The sequence below is a fragment of the Scyliorhinus canicula genome, chromosome 7, assembly GCF_902713615.1.
Source record: "Scyliorhinus canicula chromosome 7, sScyCan1.1, whole genome shotgun sequence".
Classification (NCBI taxonomy): domain Eukaryota; kingdom Metazoa; phylum Chordata; class Chondrichthyes; order Carcharhiniformes; family Scyliorhinidae; genus Scyliorhinus; species Scyliorhinus canicula.
In genome coordinates this window covers 129,938,645-129,953,664 of record NC_052152.1, presented here as the reverse complement: position 1 = coordinate 129,953,664, position 15,020 = coordinate 129,938,645, and the positions used below count along the sequence as shown (strand labels likewise).

At 42.4% G+C, this 15,020-nt stretch overlaps 1 protein-coding gene across 2 annotated transcripts in view; it reads left to right on the top strand.

Moving 5' to 3' along the window:
* rtf2 (replication termination factor 2) overlaps nt 1-15,020 on the top strand; it is a 264,358-nt gene that overhangs the window by 50,552 nt on the left and 198,786 nt on the right. For both annotated transcript variants that reach the window (XM_038802923.1, XM_038802922.1), the window contains exons 4-5: nt 593-732; nt 1,575-1,653. In XM_038802923.1, the coding sequence (XP_038658851.1) occupies nt 593-732; nt 1,575-1,653 (219 nt within the window). The remainder of the gene's footprint in view (nt 1-592; nt 733-1,574; nt 1,654-15,020) is intronic.

Here is a 15,020-nt window from a genome sequence, read left to right as displayed (position 1 = left end):
CCAATTAGCTGCTCCTACTTGCCCCATATCTCAATTGAATCCTGACATCACCTCAGGATCTCCAAGCAAGAACTCCGATTTCTCACTGCGCCCTCGTGCTGTTTTCAATCTGCCAACAATCAGTTTTCTCCCCTGTAGCCTCTACTCCAGCTCTAGGTGCTGCTGACTGTCTGACAGGTGTCTTCCTTTCACAATCCCCCCTCAATGCTGCTGACTGACTGTCCTCATCTCGTAGTCTCCTCTCGGTGCTGCTGACTGCCTGTCTCGGTGTCCTCCTCTCGCAGTCTCCTCTAGGTGCTGCTGACTGTCCCAGTGTCCTCGCACTCTCCTCTAGATACTGCTGACAGTCTGTCCCGGTCTCCTCCAGGTGCTGCTAGCAATAATGTGCATTTTTTCCCCATGAAAATTTGTCTAAAATCTACCTCTGTTGTCATATGTTCTGAATTAATTCATGAGATAAACTTTAGTAATTTGAGCCAAGTTGCACTGAGATGCATTCTGTCCGAGGACGATGAAGATACACCTGTTCCTGGGAATTATTGAACCAAGATATTGTCACTTACTTTTAGTGGTTTTTTTTTGTAATCCTCAGGATGTGAAGCAGCTAAATTTGACTGACAATCCAACCTGGATGGGTGACAAGGCCAATACAAAAGGTGACAAGTATGAAGATCTGCAGCGCGCTGCTTTCATCTGCCCCGTGGTTGGTTTGGAAATGAATGGACGACAGAAGTAAGTGGTTTGAATTTTATTTATCTTTGCCAGTTAGGCCTATATGACTGGTGAGAATTGCAAGCACAAATGAATGTAGCTAATGAATTTAAATGCAAATACATTTACCTACTGGCTTGTAAACTTGGATATTATACAAAATTAAAAGAACCTTCTGCCAGGACAACTTTCAATGATTGTTGAATCAGGCACTCAGCCTGTCCTCAAGTCTGCAGTACAACTCTTGAGTTGACTGCTGAATGTGGCCCAAAATGCTTTCCTGCTGTCTGGTTTTTGTTTGGCTTCATTGCTGTTTCACCGTCGTTGCCATTCTGGGAAGCATCTAAATGGTGATTATTCCTGCGGCCACAATGGACCCAAAGTTTCAGAATCTGTACTTGTTCCAGAGAAAATGAATCGTTCCTATAACTCCATCTTGACATCTGCAATTTTTCTATAAACCAAAAGCTTGCTTCTCTGATATTCGTCCATCAGAGATTGAAAGAGTGAAAATTTGAGTCAACGCACAACTGGAAGAGCACGTGGAACAGGTTATCAGCTGGTTAACAGCAAAACTCCAGTAATCTGACAGAGATGACCTGGGCGACTTGCCTTCAGAAATATTTATCAACCAATTATTGTGCAGAGGACAGTGAAATTGACTGAGCTACATGAGTTGAAACTGATGGGTATTAGCAGCACTCCCCTCTCCCCCTTCACATGCTGTATCCCACTCCCACCATGAGTCTCTCTATAGACTCCTGTGCTGTCTCCCTTGTTACCTCTGCATTTAGAATCTCGATCAAGTTAAAGATTTGAGAGTCAATTCACTTGTTATTATGACCTCACTGATTTTGTTACAGATTTTGCTACCTCCATGCCTGTGGCTGTGTCTTCTCAGAGCGTGCAATGAAAGAGATAAAGACTGAAGTTTGTCATAAGGTAGGGAATTGGAAAACTCACTCTAGTAGGCTGCAATTCTTGCTGAATGCTTACAATCAGCTATAAATGTGCCTAGTTGGAAAAAGCGGTTGTGTCTATTTCTACCTCTTCGAAAAATTCCTTTTGCCTCAAGGCAAATATTCAGATATTGGACTCGTTGCCTGCTCTAATCATCCCTATCATTATTATCTTTTCCTCACGATATCTAGTTCTCCAGTAGAAAGTTAGATTTTCTCCACAACCATTTGTGTTTGCAAGTTGTTGCTGCTTATTTCTAACTCCACAGTATTTTTGAAAACTGTACCCTTGACAATTGTAGTAAATTCAGACTGTTTGGAAGTGTTGTAAATCCAGAAGGTTGGTGATTTGACTGCTAATCATCTGTGACGGTGGGAACCTTTTCCAACAGCAAGCGGATGTTTTAAATGTAGATTTTGGTTCACTAACAAAACTGAAATTGCATTCAGGCTCCACTTGAGTTGTGTGTGTGTGTGTGTATATATTATATATACATATATAGAATTATGATATAAATCCTTTTAATTACTTTGTCTGTTTTGTGCTGAATTATTCACAAAGCCATTGATGCCCAGAGTTGGGAAGTCATGACACTCTTTGCATGGTTTTTGTAGGAGCAGTGGTGCGAGAATAGCTCATATGCTGGTTTAGAGTTGTGACCCACACTATTTGTGATGCAAATGTTCTGGGGGGTACAAAGAAACTCCATTTGCTGTGCACATGGTGGCTATAATCGTAGAATTCCTACAGTGCGAAGGAGGCTATTCAGCCACATCGAGTCTGCAATTGATTTTTGAGTTTGATCGGTCAATGTGTCTGGTAAGAGGGCGATTTAGTCTTAAAGCAAAAGGAAAGACTTTTCAAAAATGACTTCCTGCAGTTTGCTTCCTTTAATGTGTCAGAAATTGTGTAGATATGAACAGAGAGTTATGAAAGACAACTTACGTGAGGGGAAAACTGATGGTGTGAGTTACCCATTTTGGATCTAAGAAAAGCAAATCGGAATATTGGTTATTGTTGAGAAACTAGAAGCTATGGAGAAGGAAAAGGATTTATAAGCCATTTGCACAAACTATGAAAAGCTAGTGCACAGGCACAAAAACTGATAGAAGCCTAACATAATGTTGGCCTTGAGCTGGATTACGAAGAGAAGCCAGTTGTGTGTCAGGTTTGCAGGGCCATGTTCTGACTATATTGTAGTTTTGCTTTCAGTTTTGGGTACTGCGTGTTAGGAAGGATGCATTGGCCTTGCAGCACAGATTAACCAGGCTGATACCAGGATTTAAAGGGTTACATTACGAGGATAGGTTGCGTAAACTTGGCTTTATTCCTTTGAGTTTGGAAAGTTGATGGGTGATTAAATTGATAAAATGATTTCATGGGATACTTGCAGAGAAATGTTCTTTTGGTGGGGAATCCAGAACAAGATTGTGTAATTTTAAAGTTGGAGCCCAGCCATTTCGGAGTGAAATCAGGAAGCATTTCTTCAAGTAAATCTACAATGCTCTCCTCACAAACGCTATGGGTGTCGTATCATTGAAATTTTGAAAAGTGATATTGCTAGAATGCTTTGTGCTTTAGGGTAGGTAAATAGTTTTGAGGTGCAAATTAGCGATGATCTAATTAATGATTCAATAAGCTCTCCAAGCTGGATGGCCAACTCCTGTTCTTGTGTTCAGTTTAATTATATTCACTTAGTTGTGTTATGTTACACTTTGTGGTAATATGTCGTTATTCTTTGCCTTCTGATCCAAAATGGCCTGATGAGTTGATAAAGAAACCACCAATCTTTAGATTGAAGCAAAACTAATTTATTGAATAATGATTAATTACATAAAGTTTGCACACACTACAGAGCTATAGCTACTAATAAAGTGAGATTGAATCTGTTAAACAGTAATCTATAATCTAGTATTAATTAATGATGACCTCATGCTAACTCTCTCTCTAATCTAAACTACTCCTCGTGCTGTGATCAATACTTCTCCTTTGCTAACTACCCAAGATTCCCTGAGGAACTGGTGGTTCCCTCTAGTGTTTGAATTACACTGCAATGTAATAATTAACCCTTCACTGGCGTACCTATATACATATCATTACAAGCTGAAATCATATAATTTTCACAGAAGAATCTTGGGTATTCATTTGAGTTTTTGCAAACATATTTCTTGATGAATTATGAATTTTATTAAAGGCAGTGCAGCCTTTTCCCTTCCATTTGTTGAGCTTTATCGATTGGCCTGTTTTAAAAATCTTTTCAAGTTAATTTCAATGTCAAGGTTTGTTATCAGTTAGTAAACCATTTACATTACGGTACTGTCTCCAGAAGCATCCTCATAATTTAAATCATGTTGCATAGGGAAATGACTGCAAGTAAGCCAATACCCCAGCCAACCTGATCGGCCAGCAATATGATTATTTTGAATGAGCGAGACATCTCTGAATAATTTGAAGTAGAATATTAAAACAAGTGAATTGCATAAGTTTTGAAATATTTCAGTGCTGCTTTCCTTAGTTGCTATGTCAATATGAGACTGAACCGATCAAATTATTGGCCCTAAATTTTCAATTTTGAAAATCTGCGATCCTGACCTCTGCATTGTATTTTTTGGACATGATTGGACTATGTTTTAAATGTTTCAGCACCACCTGAGTCAATGATGTGGGTAAGTTTATAGCTGACATGTACCGCTCCAGTAATGACAGTCCCTTGTGCCTGCAGCTTGTATGGTTCCCTCTGCAAATGTAGCAGGATTCCATTTCAGAATTCTCAAATGGGCCTGAAGCATTAGATTTTTAGAGTTGTTGCAATGTCAAACTCCTATTATTATCAAAGCCACTGTGAGCAGCTTCTTATGTTTCAGAAGATTCACTGATGTTAAACGGGTAAAATACCATACACCAAATTGTAGCATTTTGACTCCTCAAAGTTGAATTCAATTAAGTTGCCAAGCTTGCAAGTATTATAATAGTTCCATGTACAGTAGGTGCAGACTTCTCTGAGTGGGTGAATGTAATAGATCATCATCTACAATTGGGTAGAAGGACCAAGTGAAAGGCCCAAAGCAGTCTTGTGGTGTGATAAATAAATTTATTGTATAATTTGAGGATGCAACCTCGGCAGCTATAAAGGATGACATATTAATATGCACTTTAAAAGTATAGTCTTGTGACGATTTATTGTATTTCCTATTTATTCCAATAACGATAAAACAACTCCAGGTAAACGGTATTGCTTGCATGGAAAAATCTCCACAGGTTCAGGTCAGAAATGTAGTGCTGTACCTGTATATCAAAGGAGCCATTTCTCTACCTGAGCTCCTATTAGCCATTACTGATAGCCAAAGCGTTATTATACAAATGATCCATTCAATGTTTCCATAAATACCATTTTCCAAGATAGTTTATGCAGTAAACATAACTTTCTGCCGCTGTTTTGAATTTATTTGGCATCTTGCTAATTACTCTTGATGTGGTGTTATTTGTTTATGTAAGCAGCCAATTTGTTTACTAGCAAGATCCCAAATCAGTAACATAAAGAACCATTTAATCTGTTTTGATAATGTTGGTAGAGGGGGAACTTGTGGCTAGATCCTGGGAGAATGCCCTCACTCTTCGTCAATGGTATGTAAATAATTGTATTACTAAGATTAAGGATAAACATGTAGAGGGCATTGATTATTTCAGTATCTTGAGAATATACAAAGAGAGGTGTCTGAGATACTGGGTGTTGGTTAGGGAGGCATTTATAATTCTGAATTCTGTAAATAAAGCTGATATTCATAAAAGATTGGACCATGTTTTCCTATTTCACCATCTACCTTCAGAATGAATTAACATGGTAGCAGGGGATGGTTCCGTAAGGTTTTTAAGATAGAAGATTGTAATCTGAGATACTTGTGTAAAGAATTTAAATTCCTGCCGATGTTCTCTGAATCTGTATGTTCAGTGGAATACTGAAATGCATATGTAGACATGAGTTACATCCTTAACGAAGATAAAACAAAGGTATGGCTTTTGTATTGTCACTTCCTAACAAAAAGAAAAACGGAAGTAAGCATTTTGTAAGCTGGGTGCCCATCAGTTGGATACTGATGAAGATTTAGACCTTCTGTTCTGGATGAAATTTACAAGAATGATGATCTAATAGATACCCCAAGTCATGGCCAGAGTTAAAAAAAAACATTTTTATTATTGTGCAAAAGGAACACTAACATAATAATCTTTATTCATATCATAATAATCTTTATTAGTATCACAAGTAGGCTTACATTAACACTGCAATGAACTTACAATGCCTTCAATAACCTCATGATCCAGTATTTTTACCCCATTTTGGCCTCTTGCCCCCGCGGTAAACAATTCCTCAAGCATTGTCATGAACAGCCCCCTCCGTGTCTCAAAGCCCTTCTCGGACCCCCTCAACTCAAGTTTGATCTCTTCCAACCGTAGAAAGTCATACAAGTCCCCCAGCCAGGCTGCCACCCCCAGGTGGTGTATCCGCCCTCCAATTCAGCAAAGTCCTTCGCCGGGCAATTAGAGAAGCGAAGGCCACAACATCGGCCCCCTTCCCCTCCATCAGCTCCGGCATTTGCGATACCCCAAAGATCGCCCCATTGGGTTCCGGCCTGACCTCCACCCCCACAATTTTGAACAACGTCCCAAACATTCCTTCCCGTATCTCTCCAACTTCTCCACAACCCCAGAACATGTGCAAATGGTTTGGCTATTCACCACCCGTACTTAGCGCAATCGTCGGCCACCCTTTGAATAATGCACTCATCCTTGCCCGAGTCATATGCACCAATGCACTACCTTGAACTGAATCAAGCTGATCCTGCACAGGAGGAGGTTTCATTCACCCTGTGCATCGCCTCATACCACAAACCCCAATCTGCTTCTCTCTTCTCTCCCCCCACCCCCCCCTCCTTCCATTGGCACTTGAATCTCGCTACTTGCACCACCCCCACCCACGGTCTCCCAACCATCCATATTTATCCCCAAATCAACCCTCTCCCGACTCGTCTGGGAGCTGCAATTGCTCCAATGAGGGTATATCCCGGAATCCTGGGAAACGTCCTCCACTCCTTTCTTGCGAGGTCCCACATCTGCACATGCCTACATTCACTCCCTCTCGGCAACTCAAACCTCTCTTGCAACTCATCCAATCCCGCAAGCTGCTCTTCGAGATACAAGTCCTTCACACACTCCAGACCTGTCACCCTCCACTTCCTGCACATCACATCCATCTCCCCCGGCTTAAACCTATGCACAGTGGCATCAGCACTGACAACCCTTCCTATTTACCGTGCCTCCACAGCTGATTCCACACCCTGACTGTCGACTGTACCACTGACCCCCCATATACTTCCCCGGAGTCGATGGCAGTGGAAATGTCACTATGACCCTCAAACTGGATCCCCTAGAGGACTTCCCTTCCGTCCTAACCCACTCTGCTCTCTTCTCCCCCTTATTGCCTCACCTTCTCACATTCAATTACAAGGGTCACGATTTCAATGTGAGAGGGGAATGGTTTAAGGGAGATGTGCGTGGAAAGTTTTTTACGCAGAGGGTGGTGGGTGCCTGGAATGCTTTGCCAGCGGAGGTGGTAGAGGCGGGTACGATAGCATCATTTGAGATGCATCTAGACAGATATATGAACAGGTGGGGAACAGAGAGAAGTAGACCTTGGAAAATAGGCAACAGGTTTAGATAAAGGATCTGGATCGGCGCAGGCTGGGAGGGCCGAAGGGCCTGTCCCTGTGCTGTAATTTTCTTTGTTCTTTGTTCTCCACGTTTGCTGCCCGATAATAGTGTAGCAGGTTCAGGAGCGCCAACCCCATTTCTGCCTCTGTAGCAGGACTCTCTTTACTCTCGGCACCTTCCTTGCCCATACAAACTCTTGAGATCGCCGCATCCAATTTCCAAAAGAAGGCCTTTGGGAGAAAGTGCAGGATGGTCTGTAAAACAAACAGGAACCTTTTCAGCACATTCATTTTCACATCCTGCACCCTCCCTCCCAGTGTCACCATGGCCAGAGTTTGATAGATTTCAAAAGACATGTGGTAGTAGTGCAGAAAGACAATAGTGCAAACAGAGGTCGTAGCTTGACTAGATTCTGCAATAGAACTCAACTCCAGGGACCCTGGTTCGATTCCCGGCTCAGTCACTGTCTGTGTGGCGTCTGCATGTTCTCCCCGTGTCTGCATGGGTTTCCTCCCACAAGTCCCAAAAGACGTGCAGATTAGGTAATTCGGACATTCTGAATTCTCCCTCAGTGTACCCGAACAGGCGCCTGAATGTGGTGACGAGGGGCTTTTCACAGTAACTTCATTGCAGTGTTAATTTAGAATTTAGAATTTAGAACAGTACAGCACAGAACAGGCCCTTCAGCCCTCGATGTTGTGCCGAGCAATGATCACCCTACTCAAACTCACGTATCCACCCTATACCCGTAACCCAACAACTCCCCCTTAACCTTACTTTTTAGGACACTACGGGCAATTCAGCATGGCCAATCCACCTAACCCCGCACATCTTTGGACTGTGGGAGGAAACCGGAGCACCCGGAGGAAATGTAAACCTACTTGTGACAATAATAAAGATTATTATTATAATCCAGCGACACTACCAGAAAAAGTACTTAGAAAAGGAGGATTTGATGGCTGCCAACAAATTAGAAAATAAATTAAAAGAACGGCAAAAAAGAATGCAAGCAATGTAGAAGGGAAGCTGTGGAAATTAAACAAATATGGTATTTCTCAGTTAGGTCTATCCTACTAAAAGTAAGCTGTAATTAACTGAAAACAAATCCAGCAGTATTCTACTGGTACCACAAAGGGAAACTCACAAGAACACAAGAATTAGGAGAAGGAATAGACCATTCTGACCCTTGAGCCTGTTCTGCCACTCAGTAAGATCAAAGCTGATGTGACTGGCCTCAATTTCACTTTCTGCCACAGAGGACAGGTTTACTTTTCCCCACATTATGTCTGCCAAAATTTCGGATGACAATATTTCAAGTTATTAATATGGTTGAAAAATATTTGAGGTCTCGAACTAATCCTTGTGCCACTCCACCAATAATATCTTGTCAGCCCGAAATTGACCCATTTATCTTTGCCCTCTGCTTACCATTAGCCGACTTATCCTCTGTCCATGTTTGTATGTTGTCATTTACACAAGAACTCTTATTTTGTGAAGTAACCTTTGATATGTGATACCTTATCGGATGCCTTTTGGAAATTGAAGTACATATCACCTATATGTTCCTGTTTATTCACCTTGTCTCTTATTTCCTAAAAGAACTCTAATAGATTAGACCAACATGATTTCCCTTTGACAAAACCATGTTGACTCAGCCTGATTGCATGATTATTTCCCAAATGTCCTACCATTACTTCCTTCATAGATTCTAGCATTTTCCCTGTGAAGAGCCAGCTGGCCTATCATTTACTGCTTTCTGCCTCTGTCCTTTTTTGGATAGAGGTGCCACGGTGGCACAGTGGCTCGCACTGCTGCCTCAGTGCCAGGGACATGGGTTCAATTTCGGCCTTGGGTGACTGTCTGTGTGGAGCTTGCACATTTTCCCGTGTCTGCGTGAGTTTCCTCCGGGTGCTCCGGTTCCCTCCCACGGTCCAAAGATGTGCAGGGGTTACGGGGATGGGGCAGAGGAGTGGGCCTAGCTAAGGTCTCTTTCAGGGGATCCAGGCAGACTCTATGGGCCGAACGGCCTCCTTCTGCACGGTATGAATTCTATGTTCTATCTGCAATGTAATAATCTTCTGTGACCTTTCCAATATTTCGGAAATTTTGGAAGACCACTCTTCCAATGCAACTTCCATCTCTTTTAAGACCCAAGAATACACACCCTCGGGTCTAGGCAATTTGTCAGTGAAAGATCCGAGCGAATAATCTGAGATTAAATTTCAACACTCTAGTCCAGATACAATGTTCAAGTAGTTTTATTATGCTTGAGAGGAGCCACGCTGGGCAATCCAGGTGCTTCTCCACTGGTTCAAAATTAGCACAGTTTACATTGTTTTATTATCAGTTACAGCGAACCACATTAGGTGGACAAAGATCATGGCCCAATGGCCTCCGGTGAGCTGATAATTGCATCACTGAACTATCATTCTGGTAATTGCATTACAGAGACTTGGTATTATTTTCCCAGAGACAACAAAGAATATGTGTTTATTTTGTGTAAAAGGGTCAAGGGATGTTGTTTAGGGCCATCAGGCTGTGTGACAGTGGCCTCTTAAATTATCCTGTGCCATTGTATTGTTGTAATCCTTGAGATTAACCCACCCCATCCCCTCTGTCCATTTGTTTAGAATACGGGATTTAGCAGTTTACTTTGAACTAGTGCGCATTTGTTATTTGCAGTTTGTTAGCTGAGCTCTTTGCACAATTCAAGCTCTCTTGTCAGGCTGTGAATGTTTCGCCACCCTTGCTGCTTGCCTGAACTGGCACACTAAAGCCAAATTCTGCACCGTCATCAATCTTTAGTTCGAATAGTTCGACTAGTATCTTTACCCTAGTAATTGTGATTGTTTAAAGTCCCATCTCCCTTTTACCTCTTGATTTTTAACTATTTCTGGGATATTTTTGTGTCTTCTACAGTGAAGATGGACACAAAATACCTGTTAGACACTTCTTTCACTTCCTTGCTTCCCATTATAATAGTCCAGATTTACCCTCTTAATGCTCACGTCAGCTACTCTTTTCCACTTCAGATATTTCTAGAAACAGTATATGTTTTTATATTTCTAGCTAGCTTTCTCTCATACTCCAAATTCCCTCTTTCTTTAATTCTTTGCAACTTTCTAAAATCTATCCAATGTTCTGTCAATTACCATTAATCTTTTCAGTATTCTGTGCTTTTTTGCTCAATTTGATACTATCCTTGATTCTTTAATTAGCCATGGATGTTGCATCCTTCTCACAAAGTATTTCTTTCAAGCATTAGCTAGCTTTCTCTCATACTCCAAATTCCCTCTTTCTTTAATTCTTTGCAACTTTCTAAAATCTATCCAATGTTCTGTCAATTACCATTAATCTTTTCAGTATTCTGTGCTTTTTTGCTCAAATTGATACTATCCTTGATTCTTTAATTAGCCATGGATGTTGCATCCTTCTCACAAAGTATTTCTTTCAAGCATCTTTGTGATCCCTGTCAATGATTTTCTATGGGGAGGCTCTGGAATTTTAGCAATTGTTGAGATTAAAGATGAAAGTCAGACTTGGGGTCTTTACATATGTAGGTTTAAAGATTGGAAAAATAGAAACTAGGAGCAGGAGGAGGCCATTCAACCCTTCGAGCCTGCTCCTCCATTCAGTCTCTCCCCCAATGCCAGTCAAACCAAAGAGCTGGTCATTGACTCCAGGAAGCAAAATATCGTATCCACCCCTGTCTGAATCAAGGTGCCGAGGTAGAGATGGTTGACAGCTTCAAATTCATAGGTGTGCACATTACCAACAATCCGTCCTGGTCCACCCATGTTGACACTGCAACCAAGAAAGCACAACAGCGCCGATACTTTCTCAGGAAACTAAGGAAATTAGGCATGTCCACATCAGCTGTTACCAATTTTTACAGATGCACCATAGAAAGCATCCTATCTGGCTGCTTTCCTACCACAGTCTGGTATGGCAACTGTTCGACACAAGACCATAAGAAACTACAAAGAGTTGTGAACGCAACCCAGTCCATCACGCGAACCCGCCTCCCATCCATTGACTCTGTTTACACCTCCCGCTGCCTTGTGAAAGCGGGCAGTATAATCAAAGACCCCCTCCCACCCAGGTTATTCAGTCTTCCAATTTCTTCCATCGGGCAGGAGATACAGAAGTCTGAGAGCACGCACAAACAGACTCAAAAACAGCTTCTTCCCAGCTGTTACCAGACTCCTGAATGACCCTCTTATGGACTGATCTGATCTCTTCACACATCATCTTTACTCTCTACTGAGTAATACTGCACTCCTGTATGCCTCACCCGATGCCTGTGTCTATGTATTTACATTGCATATTTATTTATGTCCCATGTTTTTTATTCATGTATGGAATGATCTGTCTGGACTGTACGCAGAACAATACTTTTCACTGTAGCTCGGTCCACGTGACAATAAAACAAATCCAATCCAATCCACTGTGATTATGGCTAATCATCCAACTCAATAATCTAATATCACTTTTCTTCCATATCCTTTGATCCCCTTCGCCTAAGTGCTGCATCTAACTGATTCTTGAAAATATGCAATGTTTTGGCCTCAGCTACTTCCTGTGGTAATGAATCCCACCGGCCGACCACTCTCTGGGTGAAGAAATTTCTCCTCCTCCAAATGGTCTACTCAATATTCTCGGACGTATCCAGGGTAAATCCATATCCTGCATCTGCCCTGAGCGACCCTATTAGAATTTTATAGGTTTCTATGAGATCCCCCCTCCTCCTTCTGAACTCCAGCGAATACAATCCTAACCGATTCAAACTCTCCTCATACGTCAGTCCCACCATCCCAGGAATCAGTCTGGTGAACCTACACTGCACCCCCCCTCGAGCAAGCACACCCTTCCTCAGATAAGGAGACCAAAACTGCGCACAGTACTCCAGGTGTATCCTCACCAAGACCTTGTACAATTGCAGCAACACATCCCTGCTCCTGTATTCTAATCCTCTCGCTATGAAGGCCAACATACCATTTGCCTTCTTTACCGCCTACTGTACCTGCATGCTTAGATTAAATGGAATAGATCTGGAATAACCTTGAATCATATATAGAACATACTGCTGATATTCCGATAAATTGTGCTAACAGTCACAGAAAAATTATGTTACATCTGAAGAAAAAAACAATTCAGCTTAACTGGAAAGTTGAACTGGCTGTGCCCTCCGATAAGACAATTAAATTGCAATTTTGATGGATTAGAACAGGGGTGGGCAAACTACGGCCCGCGGCCCGCATGCGGCCCGCCAAAGGTATTTCTGCGGCCCACCAAGTCATTCAAAAAAATTTTTTAAAATAAAAAATTTTTTTTTATTAAGGTTAATGGGGGGGGGGGGGGTGGGCTGTTGGGTTACTTACTGGTATAGGGTGGATACGTTGACTTGAGTAGGGTGATCATTGCTCGGCACAACGTCGAGGGCCAAAGGGCCTGTTCTGTGCTGTACTGTTCTATGTTCTATATGAGGCGCCCAGAATCATAACCGGGTGAAGTAATTATTTTACTTAATATACTATGCGGGCCTTTGTGAATTGTGAATTTCTGAATGTGGCCCTTGCACGGAAAAGTTTGCCCACCCCTGAATTAGAACAAGGCATGTGTTATGATGAAACATGAGGCAATTGAAGATGTTTTGATGATAAATAAAACATAAACACTTAAATGTAGAAAAATGGGTACTCCAGTTTCCAGCCTGGGTTAACCCAAAGACATGAAATTAGTCCATTTCAAGATGTCTTGCAGACAGCTAATCAAATATAGCTGCTTTTGTTACATTATTGGTGGGTGTAAATGGATAATGCTGTCCCTTAGCTTGGGAAGCTAAGAAAAGGGCAGCATGGCAGCATAGTGGTTAGCATAGTTGCTTCACACCTCCAGGGTCCCAGTTCGATTCCCGGCTTGGGTCACTGTGCGGAATCTGCACGTTCTCCCCGTCTCTGCGTGGGTTTCCTCTGGATGCTCCGGATTCCTCCCACAGTCCAAAGATGTGCAGGTTGGGTGGATTGGCCATGCTAAATTGCCCTTAGTGTTCAAAAAGGTTGGGTTGGGTGGGGTTATGGGGATGGGGAAGGTGTGGGCTTATGTAGGGTTCTTTTTCCAAGGGTCGGTGCAGACCCGATGGGCCGAATGGCTGCCTCCTGCACTGTAAATACTATGATTCTTTAAAATATATAGGATGGTTTAAAGTACTTTAGTTGCGGAAACACTAGTTCCTGTTGCAGCAATTGATGTGGAATTTTCCAGATCAAATATTTTGAGGAAAATTCTGCGAATAGGTTGCCCATTGAATGTTATATAGATAGTTCCCTGTGGGGTAATTTGCAATCAACAAAAAAAAGTATGGCCGGAAACAGGTTAGCGATTGACCATGTTTGCATAAGACGATATTAAAAAGAAAATAAATCTCCAAAATAAAATGGGTCGATGCAAGTCGTCATGTTGGATTGCTTTAGAAACATAATTGTTTGCATAAAGAGACTGTTGGAGGTTTCAGAAGAGGGACATCTTGTATTATAGTGTACAGCACATGGAAAATCATTTTTTCTCATTTTCCTTTCTTTGAGTTATTTTGAAATATTGCTTGCACGTTGTATGTAATGGTATGTAATTGTATTATTACGGTTGAGAAAAAACAGTTGGAGGGCACTAATTGATTTAGTACCTTTGAGTGCATATAAAGAGAGATTTGTGGGATATTAGGTGTTGGTTGGAGGAGACAGACATTTGTAATGTTGCAATCTGTAAATAAATATAGTATCAAGTATAAAACTGGTTTATTACCTGTCCTCAGAATGAATTAACATTTTCCTCCACAAATTCAGCATACTCTCGATACGGCACTGACTGTCGGCCTAGAGTTTAGGCCCAGAATCTACAGGCTTCCAACTTGGGGATCAGATTGCTCCAAATGAAGTAAGCTGGCAGCAGGCATGAAATTAAAGAATGCTGGAGTCCCTATTTATAAGGTTAGGGATGGAAAAATGATGGTGGGATAGTTTTTCCCCATTCTCCTCATCTCTTGGTTGTCTGCAACATGATAGGCTGGATTCTCTGTTTCAGAGACTACTTGCTGACACCAGGACTGAATTGGTGGTGTTCTATGACCATGGAAGTGGTGTCGGTACTGGAGCAATTCAGGATCCATTAACAGGCGAGCACTGGCACCACTAGAGCAATTCCAATGAAAAACGGTGTCCAATTCACTGGGGTTGGGCTTGGTTCGAGTCCCCGCTGGATGCTGTGGTGGAGAGGCGGGGCACCCTGTACACCAGGATGGGAAGGAGGCTATCACCCACTGCAGTACACCGTGCCGAGGCGCATGTGGCAGGGGCCATGAGCGGCGTGGCCTCACCACCAGGTCTGGCGAGCAGTGCCACAAAAAGCTGCACAACCTCCTCACGGCAGCCAGGGTGGGGAGCCATCAACATGTCCCTGGCACAAACACCCATCCCACACACCCGTTAGCCACCCCCACCAGGAGAGTGACCAAACCCCACACGCCAGCAGTCCGCTTGAACTGCACCCTGCGCCACATGCCAGCACCCATACTGCCCGCCATGGCCGGGTGTCCTGTTCATAATGGCCACCAGATGCCGACCCCCCTGTGCTGCTCGCGTCCAAAT